At 37.0% G+C, this 17,023-nt stretch overlaps 1 protein-coding gene across 2 annotated transcripts in view; it reads right to left on the bottom strand.

Moving 5' to 3' along the window:
- The window catches only part of ING3 (inhibitor of growth family member 3), a 31,327-nt gene extending 15,432 nt beyond the window's left edge, over positions 1-15,895 (bottom strand). For both annotated transcript variants that reach the window (XM_060632974.3, XM_060632975.3), the window contains exons 1-4: positions 15,738-15,895; positions 15,413-15,484; positions 12,606-12,706; positions 10,268-10,333 (exon numbers count right to left, since the gene is read on the bottom strand). In XM_060632974.3, coding sequence (XP_060488957.1) covers positions 10,268-10,333; positions 12,606-12,706; positions 15,413-15,484; positions 15,738-15,765 — 267 coding nt within the window. In that variant the 5' untranslated portion in view covers positions 15,766-15,895. The remainder of the gene's footprint in view (positions 1-10,267; positions 10,334-12,605; positions 12,707-15,412; positions 15,485-15,737) is intronic.
- Positions 15,896-17,023: the final 1,128 nt, after the last annotated feature.

The raw sequence follows: 17,023 nt of genomic DNA, 5'->3' as shown, positions 1-17,023 counted from the left end.
ATCCGCTTAATATCCTTGAGCAAGTCAATTAACCTACACCTCAGCTTTTTAATCTATGAAATGAGGGTGCTAGACAAAATAATCTCTCATGTCTCCCTTAATAATTTGAAGTTTTAAGAAACTAAAATCACAATTTGTTAAAAAACATTCAGAAGAGGTGGGATATGAAACTAAAGCAAAACTGGTATTTGGGACTTGAGGGGAGAGGAAGTGCAGGAGGGTTGGTAACTTTTTATAGTATCCCCTGGGATTACTTTCAACCTAATCCCCTACTTATAATAAGGTCATCCACACTGCCATCCTATAATAACTGTTATTTAGAATGAAGAATGAAAGATCCTTGTCTATAAACAAAGAGGCTCCTATATTCTATACATACATTTCTCGAAGGCAGAAAATTAAACCATTATACTTGTAAACATTGATGTAAAGGGTTGAAACAAAGGGAGTTTTTAGCCAGAAAACTCTATTCCCCAAAGAGCCTGGTTAAAATGGTTTTATTGTAATACTACTGTCCTTGTTAAGGTAGCAAATTTTTTCATTCACCTAGAGATCTTTTGACTGATTTCAGAAAACTATATGATACCTCCAACTAGCAGCAAGTCTTAATTTCTTAAGGTTAATATTAAAAATTTTTTCAATGCTGTTTCAAATTTACTACTTTGAAGTGAAACAAAGAAAACACAAATTTTTTGAAAAATGCTGTTATATTCTTGACAACACCTTTTTTCAAACTCCAGATTCCCAATGGATCATTGTTAAATAATTTAAGAGTGACTTTCTGACAAGTATCAAGAGGTCTATGATACATCATGAGGGCAAAAAAAAATTAAATAAGAACGAAATAACGTGTACCTAAAATGAAGGAGATGGGGAGAAAAGTAGCAAAAGATAATTTGTTTGTGTCAGACGCCACATAACGTGCTTGGTGCATCAGATGCTCTTCTGTCTTTTCTAGCCCTTGCTCTGATCTTCTGACATAGGTTTTTACTGTCTCCATTTCATAAGGGAAGAAACTAATAAGGCTTAGAGGGTTTAAGTAAGATAGCCAAAGGCAACAGTTAATGCCTTATGGAAAAGGAACTTAACTCTGATCTATTTGTAATAAATTGTACTTCACCATCTATACCTAACATTGCCCTCTGAACTTCTGTATGCAGCACCCAACTGTTTATTAACTCAGAATAAGAGAATTCAAATAGAAAAATAAGAATATCTCATTATTTATATTTTGTATATTAGCAGCACCCATTGGGGTATTGGTTAGTGACTTTTCAATATTTTAAAACCCAATTTTTCCCTCCATCTTCACACGCAAGTCATTTTTCAGAGCCTGGTAGAGACTGTCCTCGCAATATTTAAAATCCTATAGAGTCACATATTACAGACAGTTGCTCCTATTCAAAGAACATGCAGGTAATTGAGCATTCTTTAATGGAACCTCCCATCCAATAATAACGTGTGAACACAGACCTCAGTTATTCAAGAATACATCTTACACTGTCAAAATGTAATCTCAAGGGAAGTCAGAAAAAATACTCATATTTAAATTCCAAGAACACTCAATGCAATGAAAATACTCCACCAACTTTATTACCTACAATCATACTACTAATAAATACTGCATTCCTATTATGTGCTTAGTTAGCACTGGGTTAAATGGCAGACACATGAAAAATGAGAGAGAATCCCTGCCTTCATAGGAATTACAATTTAGCTGACAAATCAAGATTTCTGTAAGATGTTTAACCTAATGTTTTAAAATATATATCTCCTAGATGTAGCAAATAAGCAAAAGCTGGAAAAGGATCAGAAGAAATACATTAAAAAAAAAAATATATATATATATATAAAACACTGGGCTGTGGTAGACATAAAGGAGGTATAAATGAGTTAGAGGGTGAAGAATGTATCATCTTTGAAGGGATGGAAAGAATGAATAGACACAGAAAGACAAAGGATTCTAAGAAAAAAAATAAAAAGTAAAGAACATTGTGGCCTGTAACAGGTGTGTACAGTACAGACAGGTAGAATATTAGAATCTTGGCTGGGAAGATGGCGCCAGAGTGAGATGGCGACGCCATGGACCCTCCCCTAACTCCTTCCACCCCTGCATCTAATAACTGTTTCGATGCATTAAAGATAGTACTGATAAGGGTTATCATACATGAGAACATGGAAAATGATGGAATTTTCCAGTACTAGCAGCTCAGAAAAAGCAGCAGAATCCCACGATTTCATAATTCTAAAAACCAAATACATAATTAAAATAAACAAACACAGAAAAGCCTAAACCACATTGTAGTAGGCAGGCAGCTTTGGAAAATAACTTCCAATCATTCCTACCACCTGAAAGGTAAGAAAAAGATTATGAACAGATGAGTATTATAAGCAATCAGTAGGCAATGAGAATTAATTTGTCTCAGATTCACCGCTGATGTACTAAATCGAATTAAAGTTAGAAAGTTGACCACAGATTTAACTTAAGCTATAAAGCACCAGAGTACTTAAATGGTATTAAACAGCCACAGAAAGAACACTGAACTTGACTGAAAGCTGTGGACTGCATGTCCTCTACCCTCACGATTCTGCATGGGTAGAGCACCTGTTCTGGCAGATCACCATAATGGCCCCATACGTATCAGGCAAAGCAAGAACCTAAATTACCCCACTCCTCCACACACATCTGACCTCATAAGATTGATTTATAGTAGTAAAGAGGGTCCTACACCAACTGAGAGACATTTTCCATTAACCACAGCTTTCTAACACAAGGCTGACCATGGAGTCTAATTATTTGATTTGCTCCCCATTTAATGTCAATAAATAACAGCAGCAAAATCTTCCTTACTCTATAGCCCCAAATCATATCTGATAACCCCAAATGTAATTCCTTTAATTTTAAATCAATTACCTTTTTTCTGACTTCTTGAGAGCCAAAGGAAATTCTGTCAACATTATTTGTTAACATATTGATGATCACAAAGATATTTAAGTCACACTTGGCCCCTCTGCATGAAACAAAAAAAATCCTCATACTTGAACATTTTTGCATAGAACTGTAATCGTTTATTCTTTCTCTTTTGACTCCCAGTTTTCCAATATTCAAATTTTAAGATGTGTTACTGGTGGACCCAAACTGAACGAAATACAGCATTTTAAAAAGTTTCTGCGTGATTTATGGCTTCTAATACCATGCCATTCTAAAATTTAAATGTCTAGCTTGCCCTTTTAGAAAGAGCACAAGTTAGTATATAAAGTTCTAAGTTGAAATTCATGACAATGAGAGATAAATTTCTAACTGTGAAAAGATCTGGTAACAGTGAATAAAGAGGGTAAATTGGAGAAGAAAAAGGAGTCGTGATGGCAAATTATTTCTCTGACAAGTCATGAAAATGATTCTCCACATCTCTGAATTTTATTTAAAATAGGTGAAAATTTGACCCATCTTTAGGCTGAATCAAATATTTGAGGCCTAAGCACATAAACTACATCTAATCTTCCTTAAAGACAATGAGGACAGGAGACAAATCAAAAGGTCAAACTTACACAATATATTTCCTTAATTAGAGTATCAGATGAAGAATTCTCAAATTTATAGGTAAAATGTAGACCTGAAATATAATCATCTCAGGAACAGGCCAGGATATAAAAAAGAAGCAAGTTCAAGGGTACTGAGCAATGTAAGAGACTGCTAAAATCATTCAAGCATTAACTAAAAGCTCAAATTCTATCAGAGTGTACACAAATCAACTTTATTAGGTATTGTAATGTAATACAGCCTTATGACAGTGACATCTGACTGAGAAACACAAATAAGTGTTTAATGACTATGAGCATCAGGATTCTAGAAGGAAATTATTTTAATAGGACAGCTTTTTGTTGTTGTTCATTTCACTAAGACAACTACTGAAATAAATTTTCAGTTTGTTCTACAGAACCTCTAATTCCACCAATCTCTTCATTTGTGGATATTTATGCAGTCTCGTTTCTTTTCTTAATAAATGAAAGTAACAGTATAGGGCTACTTCTAGGTATTAAAAGTTTACTACTGACGTTAAAAGTAAATAAAGTATCTCAAAAATTAATAATACAATCAAATACCATGCTATATAAAACACTGAGGGGCAAATCAAATACAATTATATACTAAATTATTGTACATTAAAATCTGTAAATATACGCTTACTTGAAATTACCACAATAACACAATGTTTAAGCAAAGGCATGCAGACAATCTCCTCTAAGGTATACTTCACTCCTGTTTAAGGTGGCCTCCTGCTGCTTTCAGAAGAAAAAACACACAGCTTGCATTGGCTTACAGGAGGACCTTGCCTGTGGTGGCTCCTGCCTGCCTCCTCTGAATACCTTTCTTACATACACCAACTACACTGGCCTCTTTCTCATTGGACCGGCCAAGCCCTTTTCCCCCTCAGACTTGACGCGTGGTACATCATCTACATCATCTGCCCGACATGTGCTTTCTGAAGCTCCCTTCCCATGGCTGGCTCCTTCTCGTTTTCCAAGTACTACCTCAAATGTCACCTACTAAGACTACACTCATCCTGGCGACATTCTTAACAGCCTCCCCTAGTAATTCATTCTTCATCCCTCTTTCCACAATGTTTATTTCCTTCACAGCACTTACCAAAATCTAATCTTTATTTGATACTATGCCTATATTCATTGCTTGTCTGTCATTACTGCCCACTATACCAATGACTGCTCATAGCTGGAGCTCTACAAATATTTGCTGAATGAATGAAAGTTACTCTCTCCCACTATGCAGAAGTGTATAAATAGAGGTACCTCTGTTTATTGGATAAATGATCTATGAATGAAAACTGCTGTAAGTTTACATTTATACTATGCCCTATCCACTCACCTTTGAAGTATTTAGCTCCCTAAGCTCTCAAGTGGTAATAGTTATAGGAATTTAATTCCTCTTTCCTTTTTTTTTTTTTTTTTTTTTCCCTCTTTCCTATTTATAAAGACTTTCACCTGGATACTTACTGTTGATATTTTGGGGAATATAACCAATTTAAGATAGTAAATTCATTTAATAACTTCCCTATGAACAAGGCAATAATTCCCTTACGTTCAACTGCAATTACCTGCAAAAGTACACTTACCCTCAAGTGTAAAATGCTCAAATTCCACACGCCACTCTGGCAAAGTGGTGCAGCAACACGGAGCACAAGTATTCCAAGGAGGCTATTGTTTTTTAACATTTTATAATGACTTATTTGTGATAAGTGATACTCATTTTTTCACTTACATTAATAATATCAGATTACCAAATAAATTTTCCTCTTACATAAATTTCATTTTAAAATTTACTTAGTAAATGGATGTACAGATGATATGAACACTCTAAAAGCCTGGAGGGTAGGATGCGAATATTAAGGTCTGGGAAACACTGGATTAGATCACCTCCAAAGTCTTTGTCCTTGTGCTCACCATTCAACGAATCTGTTGTGCCAGGCTCTGAGGGTAGAGAATGACTACAAACCTTATGTACCCTCAAGGGCCCTGGCTAGGAGATCTACTATTTTTTATTTTACGAAAATAATATTGTCATAATTTTGAACTGTCAAGGCCTAATAGTGTTTAATAAACGTTTTCATACTTTAAAAGGAATCTCTTTAAAAGCAAAGGTACTGAAAATAGTCAAAAATTATTAATGTACAACTATAAAGTGAAAGGTATTTAAATAAAACATGTACCTCATAATAAGTTTTTTATATTTTTAAAAAAATGCCCCTTTTGCTGAAGGCGTACCTATAAATCCTGTTTTAGAACTTTCAAAATGAGCTTATGTATCAGAGATAGAAATCTATCTAAACTGAAGACACTAAAAAAATTGAGAGCAATTTAAAGAGAGGGATGCCAAAAAGATGTGAGCAAAGACATAGATCATGAGATTGAATGTGTGGTCTCCTAAAGCGATTCTATAAAGGAAACTAAACTCACTTGAATTATATTACTTTCATTTCTCTTGGTTTAAAGCCATACTTTGACAAGAGGTGGCTATTTGCCTACCTGTGTTTGGCACAGCAGCCTGTGTTTGTCCGTCAAAACCAAGCCAAACTTAGCATACTAAAATGTGACTCTGTTACCTTCTGAGAAAATGTCACTCAACTGCCATATCTGATGCAACAAACGGAACACCACTAAACTCTAGCCACTAAACTCATAATGTGGGAGTCCCGTTAGTGCCTTTTCGTCTCCATTAAATAATTTAGGCGATCTTGTTCAACAAATGTTTACTGAGAAATAACTACGCTAGAGTCTGAAAACACTAAAAGATTTTTTAAAGACATAGTTCTTGACATTTATAGTAGGGAAGACACACATACAAGTAAAAGGTAAATAAATAATTATCATTTAATTCAAGTAATAATAAAATCATGGGAATAACAATATTTAGAGGTCAGTATGATTCTGTTGAGGGTAAGGTAAGGCCCAAACTGCTAATTACCTAACTCAATAGCCTCCTTCCTTACTGATAGAACCCCAATTGTACTCCAAGGGTCGCAATGTACCCTGTTAAGCAACATTTCTCAGCCTCTCTTGCAGCTAGAAGGAGTCAAGAAGATAAGCAGGAATCAGTAGGTAAGATTTCCAGGCTCCTTTAAAGGAGCTGACTGAATTGCAAAATACGCCCTTTTGAGTAACCCCCACAGCAATTCTTCTACCTGTCCAGAAAAGAGGAGGAACAGATCAGAAGCAGCCTGGGACAACAAAGATGTCGGGGTTGCCACACAGCCCCTGGCCTGCCTCCTCCAACAGTTATTTTACATGAGAGGAAAATAAATCTTTTGTTTAAATCACTCTTGTTGTGGGGTGCCTGGGTGGCTCAGTCAGTTGAGCATCCGACTTCGTCTCAGGTCATGATCTCACGGTTCATGAGTTTGGGCCCTGCATCAGGCTCTGTGCTGCCCTCTCCGAGCCTGGAGCCTGCTTCGGATTCTGTGTCTCCCTCTCTCTCTGCTCCTCCCTCACACGCGCTCTGTCTCTCTCTGCCTCTCAAAAATAAAGAAAACTAATTAAAAAAATTTTTTTTTTAATCACTCTTGTTGACTTTCCTAAGTGGTCAAATCTCGTCTCCTAGATATAAATGACACAGATATCAATATTAAGGCGATTTTAATAAAGAGACTGCATGTGGAGGATTATGAAAGATGGAGAAAGTTTCCTAAGCAAAGATGAAAGGAAAAGCATGCCAGTCATTTGTTGTTGTTAAAGTTCTTGAATGACGGCAGGCTGTAGAATTGGAGAGGAAGGGGTAATGAGAGATGCTTAGAAAATAAAAACGAACATGACATAGTGATCCACTAAATGTGGGGAGGCCAGGGATGAGGAGGAGGCTGGGATAACTTTCGGTATTCCAATGTGAATAACTGGAAGATCAGTGGTTCTTCTGAGAGAAGTTGAAGGGGAGACTAAGAGTTAAGACTGAATACACTGAGCTCCAGGGCCTGGAATTCTCAGGTAAGATGAATAGGCTCAGAAGACAAGTCTGAGTTTGGGGAATCATTCATGTATAATTGCTAGAACTAAGAGAACACACAGAAAATTAATGGAGAGATTTCTCAACTTGGGTTGTGTGTGGCGCAGGGGATAAAACTGGCATTTGAGAGATCAGTTCTTCACCATGTGTCATTTGGTCTTTCTGGCCTCTGGAGTTGGGCAGAAGAAGCGAAGAGAGTTACCTCTACGTGAGAACTACTTGAACACAGTAAGAAAGAATGCAGGTCAAGGACAGAGTCCTGAGGAACAGCAACCATTATGAGTGACACCCATGGAGACTGAGGAAGGTCAGAAAGATGGAAGGATGATAATAGACAATTAAGTCTCAAAGAAGAATGGATTTTTATTTTAGAGATGTCACAATAGCCTGAAACAGCAATTTAATGTGGAGTGCTAAAATAGGAAGGAAGCAAAAGGGGGAGAGGAAAAGAAAAGTCACAAAAAGAAAAGGCAGAAGGAGGACAGAGAAAGGAAGGGGAGAGGAAGGAAAGAAAGAAGAAAAGACAAGACAAAAGGCAGTTCTGGAAATACTGGGAGACTGGAGAAAAACCAGGTGCAACTTGGCAGAGCTGAAAGGGAAACAGTGGCTCCAAGAAAGTGCACAATTCCAGTTTGAGGAATAAGATGGAGTGAATCTTTAAAGAAGTGAGCGCCTACTATCTGCCCAGCTAACAGCATTTATATACATATGTGCAAATCTATCTGTAAGGCACAAATTAAGACTGCTATTTTACAGATCAGGAAACCAAGGTTCTGGGATTAAATACTTTTTCCAAAGTCCCACTGTCAGTGAAGTGGCTGAACTCACGTCTGTATGGATCCATTATGGGCACTTGCTTTTTATTACATTTTGTTCAGTTTATCACATCACCTTCAATTACCTCACTCCCTACCCTAAATAATCTATCCCCCTCAAAGAATTTACTAGGTTTTATTTTCATTCTTTGTTTATCCATTATCTCTGAGTGAAATGCTTTCCCCTCAATGCCACACCTAATCCAGGCCCCTCAGCCTCTGAATAAATTCTGTTCAACACTCATCTCATAACCTCTAAGAAATTAACAATAACTCTACTGTGAGTTCAGTCCTTTATCAGATATTTATCTTTACTGCATTAATCTTTATTTGTTACACTGTTTCTATACAGGCTCTTCACTTTAGTTTGTGGGCACATCTTCCCAACTAGTTTACCAACACCTTGAGGACACAAGCCATTTATAGTATTTACTTTTTACTCCTTCGTTATAACTCCAGGTAAAACTCCATTATACGAAGCACAAGAGTAGATAAACAGCGTGGTTCATAAATAATATATAAATACATACACAGAAAAACACACATATTTAAAAAGAACATATTTATATTATACATATTTTTCTAAGTGTATGAAGTATTTTTTAAACATACAGAAAGTACTAAAATAACAAAATATAAACCAAGAATACAGCCAAAGATCTATATGATTTAAAAAGAAGGTAGTCTCTAAATAAAGACTGACACATATAATCATTAAATATGAGGACGATGTTACTAAACAACTTCCTCTTGGATTCAAATATAAATGTCTTTTTCTATGTCTATATATATATAATTCAAGACCGAAACAATTAAGAACCTTTTTTTTTTTCAATTCCACAGTAAATCAAGCTACCATTTGTTCTACCTTCCTTTAGGCAGTATATCCTTCATGAAATTATTTTCAGAATTATTTTCAGAACTGTATGAACAAAAGAGCCTAGGTTATTTACACCAGTAAAACTTTCTACTATATGAGAACAACAAAACATTTTCTATAGCTTCACAGGACAAATGTTTGCTAGTTTGGCATAAACATTTACAATGTGCACCATGTGTGGTATGTACCTTTTATCTCGTGTCTTGCTCACCAACAACATTGATGTTTACATATACTTGTTCAGTAATAAGATGGCATCCAGGTAAGATTACAAAAATACGATGTGAAATCTATATGCTAAAGTAGACCATAAGTGACCACTTATTTCTTTTTAGCTTTAATTTGCTTTGAGGCAGAAGCAGAAATGAGTATTTCCTAAAGGATGTATTTTAGAAGCTGCTTAACATAAAAGAGAGCACCATAATTATACCAGTTTGAGAAATACTGCTTCTGTCTTCTTAGTGATTTCAATCTTTCACAAGTGCTGCTACTGCAAAAAAGAACCTTTTTTTAAAGTTTAATTGAGTGTTTCCCATTTCTGCCACCTGAGCCAGTCGTTGAGTGCTATCTATTGACATCACTTAATAGATAGTTGAGTACTATCTGTTAACACTGACTTCAAATGATTCTCTTCTTCATTTAATCAGGCTACCAAAAAGTCTTGTCAGCACAGTAGTCTGACGTGTATTTTACCACAGAAACAATCTCAAGAGGATGTACAGGGAAGTAAATACACTACCTTAAAATAAGGATTAGTAAAATAAATTTAAACATCAATTCTTGTTGAAAAAAAAAAAAACAAGTTTAACATCGGATAAAACCTTATAGCAAAGTAAAGTCGGCTAAAATGTAAGGTTCTAGACCTGTTAACTAAAACTGCAGACTCTCTTTTCTGCAAAGAAACCAAAAATGGACACTAAAACCTCAAATTAAATGGGATCAAAAAAACAATACCTCAAATTTAGTCTGCTCTTCCTATTAACATTCAAGCCGATGAAACTTAAAACATAATCCATAATGTAAATACTATAGCACAGCATTCACATTAATTTTACTTACCAAGTCATATATCTGGTTTGCCAACTGTACCTTCTCATCTGCATCTTCCAAAGCTTTATAGTAATCCTGAATAAAAACATTTTCATTTTAAGAACAAATTAATAACTTAAAAATATGTGCAGTTAGGACATAAAACTGCATTTTCATTATCATACCCTGTATTCAATGTCAGTCAACCTACATCAGCAATAAAAACCCAGTTAAGGATAGGATGGGGATGGGGTAGGATTAGAAATTTTATACAATGGTCAAGAATCAAAGGAAGATGTGAAGCATTCCTAAAAAAGATATAAGTAAAATTAAATACTATTCCAAGTCTAGCCTCTAAACTAGTAAAAGTTATGTGAACTAATGAATACTCTTTTTCTTTCAAAGAAAACGTTACAATTTATCTAATTTATACTCTCCATTTTTAATTTTTTTTAATAAAAGTATAAATATTGAAAATATTCTGACCTGCATGTCTCTATTTTCCAATTGTTCTGGAACTCTCAGGGGTTTTTTTGTTTGTTTTTATTTTGAGAGAGACAGTGAGAGCACAAGAGTGGGGGAGAAGGGCAGAGGAAGAAAGAGAGACAATCTTAAGCAGCTCAGTGAGGAGCCTGACAAGGGGCTCGATCCCACGACCCTGGGATAATGACCTGAGCAGAAATAGAGAATAGGACACTTAACCAACTGAGCTACCCAGGTGTCTCAGAACTCTCTTAAGCTAAGTATTAATTCCTATAATTCATACAATGTCAATCTATACTTTAGATTTCTCTTCATATAAAGCAAATCATTTAAAAACATAGAAACCATGGACTTTTAGACTTTTAAGGGTATATCCAAGCTGCAGTGCACCAAAAACTTAATAGGTTAAAGAGATAATAACTGACTTGGTGTTGCCCATTTGACCCTTGAACATGCCAACCCCCCTGCAGTTGAGAATCCACATAGAGCTTCTGACTCCCCAAAAGCTTACCTACTAACAGTCAACTGTTGACTGGAAGCATTTACTGATAACATAAACAGGAGATTAATGCATGTTTTGCACAAGCATTATATTCTGTATTCCTACAATAAAGTAAACTAGAGGAAAAAATGTTATTCAGAATATACTTTTACGGTACTGTTCTGTATTTGTCAAAAAAAAAAAAAAAAAAAAATCCAGGTATAAAGTGGACCCATCGATACAAACCCATGTTGTACAAGGGTCAACTGTATATGTGATGTCTATACTCATACACACCTGGGTCTCCAGGTATCCTCCCAGTCAGGACCAATTCTGTTATAGATTCTAATTTTTTTTTCCTAACAGAAATAATCTTCCTCCCATGTGGCAAAATAAATAACACAATACACGAAATTTGTAGCTTTCAAATTTCTTTCTCAGTTGATCTTTGATCAATTCTCTGAAGGATGGGGATGAAGGAGCCATTATTATCAGAGATATTAAAGAACCTGTCCAATGTCACACAGCTAAACGGAGGTCACGACAAAACGTGGGTCTTTTATGTAGTTCTTCCAATGTATCCCAAATACACTAGGTCATACATTTAAAGCAAACCTTGGGAGGAGATCTGATACTCATTCTAATCTGGAAGAGACCTGAGAGTACTATAAAATTAACAAAAACTCAAGGAATTCTGTATTTCTAGGTCCAATTCATATAGAATTTTAAATAAAAGATTTTTGAAGGATCTTCTCAACTCTTAAAATTCTGTTCTTCTGTGATTCCACCAACTCAGGTACCTAGCAATATGTAAAATATGCTTCAAGGTGTGCTATTTTTCATACCAGTTTGGGGCCAAAATTAGAAGACAGTATTTTCATCTCTAAAGACAAGGTAACTTTAACTACCTGTAACCAGAATAAAACAAATTAAAAGAAAAAAACTGTACTTTTTATGATTCTGTAACTCTCTAAAAAAAGTTGCTAATTTTTATTGCCAAAAAGTTATTAAAAATTCCTACACCTAGGGGTGCCTGGGTGGCTCAGTCGGTTAAAGCATCTGACTTCGGCTCAGGTCATAATCTCGCAAGTCCGTGAGTTGGAGCCCCGTGTCGGGCTCTGTGCTGACAGCTCAGAGCCTGGAGCCTGCTTCGGATTCTGTGTCTCCCTCTCTCTCTGCCCCTCCCCTGCTCATGCTCTGTCTCTCTCTGTCTCAAAAATAAATAAAAAAATTAAAAAAAAATTCATACACCTAAAGCTCTAAACCACAACAAAATATTTAAATTTTAAAGAGCCACTGGTAACTTTCCCTCATTCTGAGATCCAGAAAACTATTTCATTTTAAAATATCTTTCTCAGAGAGTCCCAATATTTACTAATAAATCATCCAGAGTGTTGAACATACTTTTTTGATGGATGCCATTTGTTCTTCTCTCCACTCCGGTTTATTTTTCTTTGCATTCATAAAGAATTCACTGACTCTTTGTTCTAGTTGATCCATTGCATCTATGACATAATAAAAACATTTCATATTTAGATGACCAAATTCATATACTGAATATACATGCTTTGATTTGGGGAAAGAAAAAAATATCTGACAACATACACTCTTTCACTTGGCCAATAACTTAAATATGTCATGCTTTGATTATGTAAATGCTTTACTTTAGAAAAAAATAACAATTTTTTCTACTGACAATTTATTTTTGTTATTTCAAAAATTTTCCAGTCATCAAAGGAGTCGACTACATAGATAAGTTCTGTACGACAGTATTTCAATAGTACAGCCTTTGGATCAAAAGCTAATGGCATTAAATCAGTCAAATGTGCCAAAACACAATTTCTCATCGAAAGTACCACTAGAGGGGTGCTGGGTGGGTCAGTCGGTTAACCGTCTGCCTTTGCCTCAGGTCACAACCTCACAGGTTTTTGGGTTCGAGCCTTGAGTCAGGCTCAGTGAGACAGCTCAGAGCCTGGAGCCTGTTTCAGGTTCTGTGTCTCCCTCTCTCTGCCCCTCTCCTGCCAGCACTCTCTCTCTCTCAAAAATAAATAAACATTAAAAAATTTTTTTAAAAAGCACCAGTAGATAATCCTCCCATTTCCTTCTTTGTTTTTAAGTTTATTTATTTTGAGAGAGAGCAAGTGTGTTGGGGGCGGGGGAAGGGCAGAGAAAGAAAGAAAGAGAGAGAGAGAAAGAGAGAGAGAGAGAAAGAGAGAGAGAGACACAGAGACAGAGTGTCTCAAGCAGGCCCCACACTGTCAGTGTGGAACCCGACCAAAGTGGGACTCGAACTCACAAACTGTGAGATCATAACCTGAGCCGAAACCAAGAGTTGGAGGCTTAACCAACTGAGCCCCCCAGGCACCCCTACATTTCTTTTCATAAGAAAAAGTAATAAAAAGATTTTAAATTCTCACTATAGGCATTAAGCACCCGATTGTCTCACATCATGACTGAAATAGAGGGTACAATCATTTATTCACTTCATACACTATATTATTTATTCTAGATGTTTTTTTCTAAGCGTATGCCAAGAATGGTCATCTCATTCCATGTCTGCTAAAAAAGGAAAAGTTAAAAAAAAAAAAAAAAGGGAGGGGTGGAATCTGTTGCTATGTAAGTTGAGGAAAACCTTTTGGAGATTTTCAGGGCATAATAGGTTTTTAAAGATTCTAAGAAGTCTTGCAGTTAATTTTTTAAAAGAATTTTCCTTTGTCTAAGTAAGCATTTTCTAACTTCAAGTTAAAATGAATTTTGTGAGCAAGCCAAAGAAAGACACAATTCAGACTTCTACACTACAATCCACCAAATAAAAGAAAACTTCCATATCTTATCACCTTGTATTAAGTGCAGCCACATGAAACTGACAAGAGGCTGAGAAAAGTATATTCATGAACAATGGTGCGGAAGGTGGAGAGGGGCAGAGAAACAAGTGAGGAAAAGTACAGGTCCTTAGCTACCTCAAGGAATGGTTGGTTCTCTGATCTCTTTCCACAATACCCCTTTTCTCCCAGTCATATCCCAAAACCCAGGTCTTCCTTCACCTCTACTTTTAAAAAAACAAAAAACATGGGCAGCATGAGAAACATTTCATGTGTATAGCCTAAACATCACTGGAATAAATGGGATCAAGAAACCTATTTTTTGAGGATACACCCCATGAAGGCCAGCCGGCCATTATTATCACTTATACAATTTAATTAAGGAATAGCTGAATTTCTCCAAAGCGGGAGTAACATCCAGCTATAAAGGTACACCGAACTATATACTTTAATTAAGTAACATATAATTCATTTCGCATTCTTAATTTGTAACATAGTATGTCTACAAGATAGTTAGAACAGCGATATTATACGCATTTCATAAAAGGGGAAAGTTCATGAGGTTCATTCAGAGCATGGTGGACATAAATTTGTACTTAAGTGTAATGTTGCTCTAAGTATTTACCTTATCTCCAAAGACACTGATTCTTTACTTTCTTTGAATTGTAAACCCTTTTTTAGAAACTCCACAGAAAAAAAAAAAAATGATCATATAAACCACATACTGCTCTGTGAAAGAACAAGGTTAATTTTGGGGAAAAAGTAACCAGACTACCAAGCTACCACTGATAGAAAAAAAGTCAATATTTTTATTACATCAGATAAGAAGCTTTACAGTAAAATCTTATTTCCTTCACTTTGAGAAAATATCATCCTGTTGACAATTGAGAATGTATCCTATAATGTGTAACTTTCCAAAATTTGACATTCCAAGTTCACCAGGGTCACTAAAGAACCACATATCACCTATGCTTCTGTTTTCCGCTCTTGAAAATTTTTGAATAGAACGAACTTTAACAAAAGTATAAATGCTGAAATCTACGTTCCATACATAAGGGCTCAAGTCAAAATCTTCTCAACATTTACACCGATGTGCATTAAAACAGGTATCTACGTCCTCACTGAAGGTACAGAAGCTTTTATTGCAGAGTCTCGAATTCGAGAAGAAACAGATACACGTGCCCTAATGCCTCCTTCTCTTGTAAAAGCAAGGAGAAAAGTAGCGTGGAAAGCAAGAGGCAAGATTAGGCACTGCCTTTTCTTTTTCACAACTCCTTATCCACTAGCCAGTGAGCCGGAGGAGAGTCAAATAGCGGAGGCGATGAAGTCGATGGCAGGGAAGTCTGGACTGAACGCGCGCGGCGAAGAAGGGCAAACGCGCCGACTTACTCTGCACCTGCAGGTCCATCTCGCGCATCTCAGTGAAGCGGTCCCGCAGGTCCATTGGAAGCTGTTCAATCACTGTCAAAGGGAGAGTCCGTCAGAGGGGCGGGGCCAACGGCGAAAGTACGCGCTTACGTCGCTGCGTGCGTGCGTGCGTGCGTGCGGGGGGGGGGTCGAAGGAGCCGGCAGCCCACAGCGAGGCTGCCAGTTACCGTGAGAAAGAAACATCCCCCGCCTCCCCCTCCCTCCCGCCATCCCGCCTGCCCGTCCACTCGCGCTGTTGCCCGCCCGCAGGTCCCACAGACGGCCCCTGCCAGCGCCGCCCACTCACTTTCCAGATAGTCCTCTAGGTACAACATCGCGGCCCTTAGAGCTGGGGGAACGAGGGGGTCCAGGGGTTTATTTGTGTCACTCGCTGTCGCCGGAGTTTTGTCCCTTCCAATATGGCGCCTCCGCTAGCAGCACCCGCTCAGCTTCGGCGGAAAAAAAAAAAAAAAAAAGAAAAAAAAAAACCACTTTGGCGCCTGACGGCGCTTGCCTCACTGCCGCCCGGAGCTGTCATTGGTTGGCTGAAGCAATGACGTAAGCCGACCGGAGCCCGCCCCCGTGCCATTGTGGGAAGTGTAGTTTCATTCCCTCCCAGCAGTTATTAACGTGCTGGCAGTTCCTCATGTAGAAACTACAAAAACCAGGCGTCCTTGCGAATGGAGCGCAACAGAATCTGAAATGCGGTGCCTATGTTTATTTGTTGATTTTTTGCACAGGGGATGACGGGAGTTGTATGCGCCTGCAGAACACAACTAGGAACAACTTTTCACCTGTTCTTTACTGCTATGATTCCATACCCTAGTGTTTGTGAGTCATAGATTTCAGATAGTGCTAGGCAAATAGAAAATGTTCCAACGCTAGAATAATCAGCAAAGTTCGGACGACTTGGATTGTTTAAAACAGAACTCTCTGTTGGAATCTATCCTTAATATCCACTGCTAAAAATATAAATGGGACTTCTGGTTGGCTTCCATGTAACTAAAATAGTGTACACTAAGAATATGGGGTGAATATGAATTTCCCATATTAAAAGATGCAAAAATAGCCCTTTATAGTCTCCTACACATTTTATTTTGCGGTCTGTCTCACTGTCATGGTAATGTAATTGAACTATACATAGAACCTGCACCCACAAAAAAGAAGAAATAGTGAACAGGTAGAAATAACGGATGAAAACTTAATATCTAAGGGGCTGTTCTAATAATCACTTTAGATTACGTTGAGTAAACAGCCTGTATTAGATGTCTATAGTCCTGGGCGGTGTCTATTTCTACCTTTTGACTCCTCCCCGCACATGCTCCACCGTGATGTATTTAGTCTTTCACTGCTCAGTTTTCTTTTTCTTAAAAACGTTCGCACTCAATAAAGGTTGGATTTTGTTCTTTTCCACCTGTCTTAGCTCTATCTGTTTTTGAGGGAAATTTGTCTTTAGTTCATAATTTAATGTTCTATTTAAATATTTTTCAGATTGGAGTTGAAACATTTTATGCATTTAAGTTTCCTGCTTTCCCCCTCCTTTACATTTTCTTATACTCAAGATTTTCACCGCTCTTAATCAGGATACTTACC

The sequence above is a fragment of the Panthera onca genome, chromosome A2, assembly GCF_046562875.1.
Source record: "Panthera onca isolate mPanOnc1 chromosome A2, mPanOnc1 haplotype 2, whole genome shotgun sequence".
Taxonomy (NCBI): domain Eukaryota; kingdom Metazoa; phylum Chordata; class Mammalia; order Carnivora; family Felidae; genus Panthera; species Panthera onca.
This window is presented reverse-complemented; position numbering and strand designations above follow the sequence as displayed.